The sequence below is a fragment of the Nematolebias whitei genome, unplaced genomic scaffold (genome assembly GCF_014905685.2).
Source record: "Nematolebias whitei isolate Nwh7 unplaced genomic scaffold, NemWhi1 Nwh_scaf_484, whole genome shotgun sequence".
Lineage (NCBI taxonomy): Eukaryota > Metazoa > Chordata > Actinopteri > Cyprinodontiformes > Rivulidae > Nematolebias > Nematolebias whitei.
This window is the reverse complement of record NW_023619029.1, coordinates 1-10579: the sequence shown is the minus strand read 5'-3', so window position 1 is coordinate 10579 and position 10579 is coordinate 1. Positions and strand designations below refer to the sequence as shown.

At 40.3% G+C, this 10579-nt stretch overlaps 1 protein-coding gene across 1 annotated transcript in view; it reads right to left on the bottom strand.

Moving 5' to 3' along the window:
- LOC119429325 (tropomyosin alpha-3 chain) overlaps window positions 1–9710 on the bottom strand; it is a gene marked incomplete at its 3' end in the record, with an annotated part of 11777 nt that extends 2067 nt beyond the window's left edge. The window contains 2 exon segments of the mRNA XM_037696978.1: window positions 9225–9350; window positions 9520–9710. Of these exon segments, the coding sequence (XP_037552906.1) occupies window positions 9225–9350; window positions 9520–9633 (240 nt within the window).
- Between the last annotated feature and the right edge of the window lie 869 nt (window positions 9711–10579).

The window sequence follows — 10579 nt, the reverse complement described above, 5'->3', positions numbered from 1 at the left end:
GGTTTGGACATGTCAAAAGGAGGGACAGTGGTTTGGACATGTCCAGAGGAGGAAGAATAGTTTGGACATGTCTAGAGGAGGGACAGTGGTTTGGACATATCCAGAGGAGGGACAGTGGTTTTGACATGTCCATAGAAGGGACAGTGGTTTGGACATGTCCAGAGGATGGACAGTGGGTATATTGGTAGAAGGATGTTAGAAATGCAGCTGCCAGGAAAAAGACAAAGATGAAATATATGGATGCAGTTAGAGAGGACATGAAGGTGGAGTGGGGACAGAGGACACAGAGGACATAGTGAAAGCAGAGGACACAGAGGATAGAATGAAATGGAGGAGGGAGACTTGCTGTGTCAACTCCTGAAGAGGGAATTGCTGAAAGAAGAAGAATAAGATTATTTTAGCTATATAAATTCTAATTTTAATTTAAAACTAACATTTAGCTACTTTTAGTTTAAGGTAACATTTTACCATTTTTAGCTAGTGCATCAGCTAAATTTTGGGCTTTTTAGTATTTTCAGCAATGCCATTCAGGATTCAGTATTCATACCATATTTTATAAAATGCATCTTGATTTATGCTCAATAATCCAGGTAGATAAATCTAACAAGATTGAGTCAGGTCCTCTGGACAGATTCTTTGTTGAAATGTTTTGTCTTTTATCCAAAAGACTTTTTCAGTCTGAGGAGCTGCATCAAACTCCGTCTTATAAATAGCACCTTCTCATAGTGGATCAACCAGTTTGCTGATGACATCCAGAAATAGCTGTTCACATGTAAAAAAGGAGAACCATCAACCTAACAATTGATTGTTAGTGCCCTGACGGCCGCTTGCCTTGAGCCTCGCCAGGCTCATGTTATTTGTTAGGCTGATGGTCCTCCTTTTGCATGTGAACAGCTAGCTGTCACCAGTAAACTGGTTGATCCACTATGAGAAGATGCTGTTTATAAGAATGAGTTTGTTGCAGCTCCTCAGACTGAAGAAGTCTTTTGAATAAAAGACAAAATGTTTCAACAAAGAAGAATCCATCCAGAGGCCCTGACTTGTTAGGTTTATAAAATGCAATTTCTTTGCTTCAAACTTGTTTTCTTTTAAACTTCTTCTTTGCATTTTCTTCCGTTTTACCCTAAAAGTAATTATTTTATTATTTTTGCTACCAAACCTTCAACCCCATATAAAAACTATGTCAAACCATGTATCTTGACTGAACTACACAAATATATCTAAAAAGTAAATAAATAAGCCCATAATGACAACACGTATAGAATAAACCAATATTATACTACATTTTCACCATTTATGATCATTGTTGTTCTCTTTTGTAACAAATGTGTAAATTTTCCAGTAGGAATTCATGCATCCATTTTCTTTACCTGTTTTTTCTCAAGTGTCACAGGGTCGCTTGTCCCTAACTCAAGAAGTCTTTGTGCGCAACGTATGGTACACCATGGACCCGTCACAAGTCCATCACAGGCTAATACGATTTTATTTATCATCTCAGAAACAAAAATAAGCTGTTTTCTGACATAATGTAGGGTCCTCCAACATTGGGAACCACTGGTTGAGAGTTCAGGTCTGCAACTGGAGGAACAAGACTAATATATAAAGACAGAACTCATAAGAGTATCAATAAACTGTGGGAGTTCCTGTTACTGGTCACCAGAGGGCGCCATACAACCACACCTGCAAGCAGTGTGTCCTGGTGAGGCTCCAGGCATATACAGTAAATGGTAAGGCACCTGATGACTTCCTTCTGACGCTGGAGCATTATCCTTTCTATGGTTCATGCTCCTAGCCTTTTGTGAATCTCTAAATTCCTGTGATTAATGACCTTTTGTCTATGATCTTTCCAGTGAACCTCCTGAGACCTACCTGATTACTGGGACCTCCTATTGAACCTCTGGAAACCTTAGTGCGCTCTTCAGCTGTTCTCCTCGCCCTCCAACCACACGGATTCTTGAATATACGGGATCTTCTCATGATTGTACAGGATCTTGGAACCAAACATCTTACCATCCATCTACTAGTAAGGAACCAGCACATTCTGATTAACCCTTCTTTGCAGAACTCTGAACCTGACCCATCTCCTTGCTCCCCAGTGTCCTCGTTTCATCCTAAATTATTATCCACTGTAAATAAAAGCACTGAGCTCATACTTTTGTGTCTGAGTTGTTCAGGGTATTCCGTTCTTGTGACATAATCTTGTGATGTAAACTTATGATAATCCATCCATCCATGATCTTTTACCCGCTTCTTCCTCTTTGGGTCGCGGGGGGGTCACTGTTGCCCATGTCCAGCCAGCACTGTGTGAGAGGCAGAGGACACCCTGGACAGGTCGCAAGTCCATCACAGGGCCACATAGAGACATACAACCATTCACTTTCTCACTCTCACTTAGGAACAATTTAGAGTTATCAATCAGTCTAACATGCATGTTTTTGGTCTGTGGGAGGAAACCAGAGTACCTGGAGAAAACCCAGGCACACACGGCGAGAACATGCAAACTCCACCCAGAAAGGCTCCCGGACTGGGATTTGAACCAGGGTAACCTGCTCCCTGAGAGGCAGCAGCTCTACCAGTTGCACCACTGTGCTGCCCCACTTATGATAATAAGATTTTTTATTATCATAACATGAGTCCCTGATTGTGGACAGAAGGGTTTCTGTATACAAGGAAAACAGAACAAATATTATAAATGCAGACATATTTTTTATTTGTTAGGAATAAAATAATCTTTGATGATAAATTGAGGAAAATAACAATATATGGGTTGGTGAATATAAGGTTTAATTATGAATTATGGAAAATAGATCATTTAAAGATGGCTAGAATGTCTGTCAGATGTGTAAACTAGGCCATAAGTCAATAAATAATATATCTTAGTGACTGCTAACTTTAAAATCAACCATGACACTTTATACTGTCCGTAGGGAAATAGTCCCTTATAAGGCCTTTAATGAGGAAACAGCACATCAACCCCAAAGGTTCTTGTTAATTTAAATGAGATTAACTATAAAGTTAAATTATAGTTCACATCACTTGAGTATGGGGATTATAAAATAATTAATGATGAGTTAAAGAGCAGCTTAACAGGTCAGAATGACCGTAGTGCAATCTAAGTCTTGATAATGTATTAAGTTACCAAGAGGATAATCAGAGTCTCACAGTCATTGTGAGATTATGTGTGTGTGTGTGTGTGTGTGTGTGTGTGCTCAAATTTGTGCAATGGAAAGAGGAATGTGTCACATACTCAGTTGAAAGAGATGACAGCTAATGTGTGCCTGACTGATTGAATATGGACGGGAACCAGTAAGTGTATCGGGGACTGATTGGACAAGAATGGGGAATATGAGGGACTTCAGAGAGTCTGTAAGGCGTTTGATTGGATAGAAATTGAAAACAGGAAGTGTCACGGGGTGGAGAAAGATAGTCTATAAATGTGGGAACAGACTTGACATACAGCAGAATTGTACAGAAGGTCCCTGAATGCAGGTAAAATATATACAATTCTCTCTTGTTCGTGCATTTTGAAGTCTGTAAAAATAAAGATGTTGTTTAATTCTGACATAAGCGCGTGCGCCTTCTGAGCAAACAACCTGGACGGGGAGAAGAGGAAGATCTTATGTTTCCCTTATCATATTCAACCTTTATTTATACAGTTTAGTTCCCATTTAGCCTCAAGGACTCATTTACAAGAGAGACCTGTTTCAGACAGACAAAAGTAAATAAGGAAAAGAGAAACACGAGGGGAGGGGAGGTAAAAAAAAAAAAATCATATCCAGCACTATGTTCTGGCCGGGGCACAGTGTGAAAGTTTCAAAAAAGGCCTTTTCACATAAACCTCAACATACTAAGACATCATAATACATTTATGCATGAGGAGGACGACAAAGGTAATAAGTTGTCCGTGGGCACTGCCAGAAAGTTTTATGGTCCTAATAAGAGAAGGCACAGTGTCTATCAACCGACTCAGCTCTGACACAGGTCCACAGATGTCCTCGGGAAGGGAGCGGGTGGGAGATGGGGGCAGAGTAGACCTTCTTATTCACATAACCTCCAGGATAAATTTGAGATAGTTGACCTTTTCAAGGCCAAGCATGGAAGACAGATTCAGATAACAGCTGTTTTGGGACAGTCCGACTCTGCTTGATTTTTTGTCTGCCTTCATAGTTCTGCTAGTACGTCTCAATGCGACTCCAAACAGCCAAAGTTTGTGGTCACTCTACTGGGCTGGTAGCTTCTCCAAGGTCGATTCCTTCATGCTAGTGAGTTCCAGGAGCTACAAGTTGCCTGCAATTCTCAGAAATTTCATCCAGCTTACAGCTTAGCTCACAAAGCATCTGAGTCTGAGTGCTCCAAGCACGGCACATTCCTTCACACAAGGCAGGCAACCTCACAATTGCCAGAAGCGCTGCCATCTTCTGAATTTGTCAATATGCAGATACAACCCCAAAAAGCAAAAATCCTGTTATCATAAATCCAATTATGTACATGTCTTCTACATCCTCAATGGACAATATGGACAGACACACCATCTTCCACTGCTCCCAGGAATCCATAGAGTATCCAGCTGCAAGTGTGCCTTCAGGGCATGAGGCCCTGTCCTTTGCCCTGTCTTCTCGTCGAGAAAATTTCATCAATTGCGTTGAGAGACCAGCTGACCAGATCCATAATTTACAATTCGGAAGATATTTTATTAACAATGAACAACTAATCAAAACTCAGGTTCTATTTGAAAATCCTACAGTGTCTTTTACATGAGTCAAACAACGATCGCTTGTAGGGTTCCAGTGGTTCCTGTGTGCTGGGTGACGCCAACGAGCAGCAGCTGTGGTCCATTTCCTCTGGCTAACTCCTGCTTAAAGAGGCTGTGGAAGTGTTTCTTTCCCTGCAGCGACATTAGACACTAATCAGTATTGTTGTCAGCCTCCTAGTGTTTTCATAAATGATTTATACTTACCTGATTCCTAGAACCTGTCTCCCTGTGGCCAAATCCTGGATTGTCTGTTTCTCCTTTGTGCTTCCAAGACGAGCCTCACCCTGAACTCCTGTGATCTCTTACCATGGCCTCAGACCGTCTTGCTGCTCCTCAGCCTCTCACCACATGTCCGACTACAATCCTTTATGGTAACCTCCACTATCATGTCAACTTCTCCTCCTCCGCTGATCATACATACCTGGAATCTTCCACCTTCTCCCTCAAATGCCACGGAACCACCAAGAAATCTGTAAGGAAAGATGATCTGTTCCTAACCTCACCACCACCTACCAAAAGTCATGCTTACCTTACTTTCTTTTTCAGATCCTCCCAGTGCCAACTGTAAATGTTCAAATACTGTAAATAAAATCACTTTTTACTCCAAGCTGATTCAGTTTCATCTCAGTCCCTCTGTTCTGGGTGTAACAAGTAACCACCTCCATTGTGATAGCTCTGTGGAAGACTGGGAAGGTTGGCACTAAAGGTTGGAGCTTGCTCACGTTGGTCTAAACTAATTTAGCTATACAAGTGTTAGTTTGGTGACAGCTGTGCCTTCTATATGGAGACTCGACATTCTTCAGCAGTGACTGAGGATGAACTCAGCTGAAGAATAAAAAAACAGAATAGACAACTGGCATGTTTCATTTCCTTTATTTTAAGACTGGGTCATAAATGCCATTTGTAGCTCTTCTTCAAAATAAAGCTTATTCAGAGCAGCTAAACAGCTCTTTATGTTTATAAAAGAAAGCTCTTTAATAAAAAACAAAAAAAAATGTATTGGTATTACATGTTGGACCAAAAGCAAGAACCAAAATACACCATCTGTGTAAAATTTACGCCAAGTCTGATTTCTGTCTATTTTTTGTGAAAAATATTGGGTATCCACTTTGAAATGATAAAACCCTTATAATTTTAAAGTTTGGCTTCTTGTAATTTAATATTAAGTTAAATTTAAATTTTAAGTTAAATTGATTTCACACATTTCCAATAAATAGTCAATAAAACTAATAACTTTTTTTCTGGCATGGTCATGAATATGAACACTGGTAAAATTTCGCAATATTTTTAGTCAAAGCTTCAAAGAGCAACAATAAAGGGGCCGTTTGGCCCCAGAGCCGCATGTTGCAGACCCCAGTCTAGCTGAGTCCACATTTTTGGTTATTTAAGTAGATTTATTTCTGCTTTAAAGGGATAGTTCAGTTAACTTTGAAGTGATGTTCTGAGAGTTACCACTTGTTAGCACCATATCATCAGTTAGAGGTCAGGTAGTGGAGGAAGATGCAAAAATCTTCATCCATGCTAGGCTAAAAGCTAACCAAACCAGGGCCAATGTTTAAATCTTTTTTCGGGTTTAAATCAGAACTCTTTGTAAAAAATGACATGCCTATACATATTGCTATCATCTTACGTATATGTCCCCACCCCCAATATGATTTTTTATATGTAAAATAATTGTATTGCTTCTCATTTTGTTGAAAAGGACTTCTTTTAGTGCAGACTTCTCATGACAGATAACTGTGAAGCCAGAAAAAGTTTGGATTTTTCAGTAATCTGACTTTGATGTGAAAGAGTAGAACCTTTACTGAAACCCATCAAACTAAATGATGAACCTGCAGGAAAAGATGCTGGGTGTCTGACTTGACTGGCCCATGGCTTGGACCAAGTTTTTAATTTTGGTCCCCTTTAGGTCATCTGCTCACACAGAGTCATGTTCATGCTGCTGTTGTTCGGTGTTTTGATTTTGTATAGTGTATTCTTAGTTTAGCATAATTCTTAGTTCATGTCTTAGATCTTATTACTGTTTGTCTTTACAATTTATACTTTTGTTGCATGTTACTGGGACTCTGTGTACACAATTTTGTTCCATCACATGTACCACATGTGGTAAGAATGACAATAAAGAAATCTTGACCTTGACCTTGATCTTTTGTAACCGAGTGTAAAGAGTTAAATATTAGCTAAAGTAACATTCTTTCACACTGTTGTGTTGTTTTTGATAAAGAGTTGTTTAATGAGGCTGAACAGCAATGAAAACGTGGCAATCAGTTGCTCACAGGAAGACTTTTGCTTCTCTCTTCATCCTCCATTCTCCCTGATTCATAACACGGCTGAGGAGATACTAAACATAGAACGTTTCTTCAAAGATGGCTGAACTGTCCCTTTAGCTGTGAACTCTACCTAAATGTTACGTCTTTGTCCAACTCAAATGATCGTCTTTCACCAGAAGCGCACATAAATGAAGGGCCAGCTGAAAGACACCCCTGCTAGACCGTGACCTGGACGCAATGACTGATGCGTCTAAAATGGACCATAGCCATTGTTCAGCTTCCAGTCAAGGCTGAGCAAGTGACATCACAGTCAAAATAGGTCTCTGAATCCTGCCGACAGCTGCACTCGTTTGGGATGCCATGAGAATGGAATGTCACAGAGAGGCCGTGGATCAGCAGGCCCGCTCGGTCCGGACCTGACACTGTGTGGGACGAGTCGCGCTGTCCGAACTGCAGATGAGACTAAACCCGTTCTTTCAAATGCAAAAACGTGGCTTTTATTTTTTTTACAAGAATCCAAGATTGAGTCTCCCCCTCAACAAAATCTCCTTTCACATCAAGCTGCAATAAAAAACTGAAGCTGAGATTTTTATTTAAATTTTTCAGAATTAAAAGATCTTGTCAAGATCCAAATCTAGGGAGTGGTGTTTGTGTATTCTGCCATGTTTTACCATAAACGCATCGTCTGCTTCGTCGACCCATAACTCATACATCTAGGGCTTTATTTCGCAATCTTCCTTTCACTGTTTCTGTTTAGTTGCACTGTTTCCTCTGTTTCTTGCCGCATCACTTCGCTGCAAACTACTTCAAATGTATTCCAGTTGATGAAACAAATAGAAACAAGTAGTAAAACGTTTACATTTGTTTGTACCTCGATGAAGCAGTCTGGTGCAATAAATATAATAGTTTCAGTCAGTTCGTTTTATTCTGTAAACACTGTGTCATTTGTAAAGTTGTTTTTATGTCCATGTGTGGCACCACTGAGTAAAACTCTTCATCTCTGCGTTCTATTCTCCTGATCAAGTCTAACGTTTAAAAACACCCATTTTTGGTTTGGTTTTTAATTTAAGAGACAAGATTCACATTTTGTTTCATCACAGAAAAAAAGTCCGATCGTTCATCTTTTTACGTGCGGTGCAGTTAGTTAAGACTCATGAAGTACTTTCCCCCCTCTTCTTTCCATTAAGTCTCATTCTGACTCACTGCTCCTGACGCAACTCAGACAAAAAAAGAAGACAATAAATCCAAACCTGCTGCTTGGGTTAATGTTTGGTAGTCACATGATGGAGATGAAATTTACAAAACTAGAGTCTTTTTAATGTTTAACAGATATCTAACAAAGTTGAGTCAGGTCCTCTGGACTGATTTTTCTTCTTGAAACGTTTCATTTTTTTAATCCAAAAGACTTCTTCAGTCTGAGGAGCTGCAACAAACTCTTATAAACAGCACCTTCTCTAGTGTATCAACCAGTTTGATGCTGACAGCCACAACTAGTTGTTCACATATAAAAGAAGGACCATCAGTCTAACGATTGATCGTTAGTGCCCCGACGGCTGCTTGCTATTCACAGAGGGCTGAGTGATACTAGCAATAACAGCATTGTAAGAGAGGGACAGTTGAACCCGGAGGCCTCCACCCCTGTTTAATGATGGACAGTTTCTCTTCATAGAGATGGCTGAATAGCCAGCAGCCATCAGGGCACACACGATCTATTGTTAGACTGATGGTCCTCCTATTGCATGTGGACAACAAGATGTGGCTGTCACCAGAAAACTGGATGATGAACTGGTTGAACAACGATTCATTTCCCTTTGGGATTAATAAAGTATCTTTGAAATTAAAATTGAAATGAGAAGGTGCTGTTTATAAGACTGAGTTTGTTGCAGCTCCTCTGACTGAAGAAGTCTTTTGGATAAAATAACAAAATGTTTCAATAAGAAGAATCCGTCCAGAGGACCTGACTTTACTTCGTTAGATTTTTCTACCTGGATTATTGAGCATGAATCGGGATGTTCAACATACTTCTGCCATGAACAGTTTAGAAGTTATTTCAAGTGTCTGTTTGTCTGAGGTGTACTTTCTAGTCTGTGTTTCTGTCTGCCTGTTCTGTTCAGAGAGCTGTCAGGGAGTGACAGCGCTGGTGAGCGTTGTTATTCAGCTTTACTAAATGGGCGTTAGCTGCTTGGAACAGGTCGACTCACGTCAGCAGCCTTTTTGTCCGCCACCTCCAGCTTCTCCTGAGCGTCTTTGAGGGCTTCAGAGTATTTGTCCAGCTCGTCCTCTGTCCCCTTCAGCTTCTTCTGCATTTGCAGCAGCTCGTCTTCATGCTGACGGTACGAAACATTAAACAGGCTTAGGACACCAGTCACGTGAACACACATTGTTTTCTTCTTTTATTAAGTTCTATTAAATTTGTGGGTTTAGTTAAATTACTGATTGATGAGAAGGACTGATCTCATACAGATTTGATACAAGAGTTTGTTTTTTATAACCTGCCTGTTTGCTTCTCTCTTCAGCTCCTTTCTTGTCTGCCTCGGCTTGTTCGGCCCGGTCCAGAGCATTTTCCTTGTCCAACTTCAGCATAAGCATCTTTTTCTTGATGGCTTCCATGTTGGCTCTTAGAGTTCACAGATGGACGGTAAAAGAGACAAAGGGCAGCTGACCTGAGAGCCTGATGAACTGCTGGAGAAACTGAAGACAGCAGACAACAACAGCCCATTTATCTGGCCGTCAGCAGGACACGCCCACCCCATGCTCCCCGGTGTCCACTCCTGTCCCCCCAGGGTCCTGACCCAACACAAAACCAACCAGCAGAAGTATTTACCACAAAAACGTCACAAACTGTTTAAAACAGAATTATAAAGAGATATTTACCTCACAGAAAGTTAACTTAAATTTCATGGACTACAAACATTCTCACGTTGAGGAATGACAAATCCTTAAAATAGAACCTTGAAATAACTTTGTGACGTGATAAATGGAGTTTGAGTTCTGAATGACTCTCAGCTACGACCACATCACTTATTACCTTGATATCTGCTAAAATGATGGAGTTATGGTCATTTTAGTGTTGGCAAGTTTTGAAGAGCTGTGGTGGCCACTTTTAAGTGGACCAACTCTAAAAAGTAATCGGTTGCAGACGTGTGTTCAATGAGTACTTCCTGGACATCTTATCAAGCTCCTTCACTTCTTTCCTGAGATATTTTGCTAACAGACAGGGCTGACTCCAAAAGTCAGCGATTAAGATTTAAGCACACAGAATGCCAGCACAAAAAATTCACAGAATCGTTGTCAAGTTTTTGTTTTCTAAGGTCAGTTGGCTGTGGTGGCCATCTTGAATGGAGGCCGCAGATTCTGTCACTTTTTAAAATCAGTTATAGAGATTTATTCAATAGTTAGTTTCTGAAAGTTTCATTGAAATCAGTCAATTTGCTCAGGAGATATTTTGCTCAAAGACAGAGCTGACACATTAGTTAAAGACAAAATTGAACACAAAGATCTGAAGCAACGTGTTAACACTCAGAACATGTGTTGGGGATTAGTCTCAGCCACTACT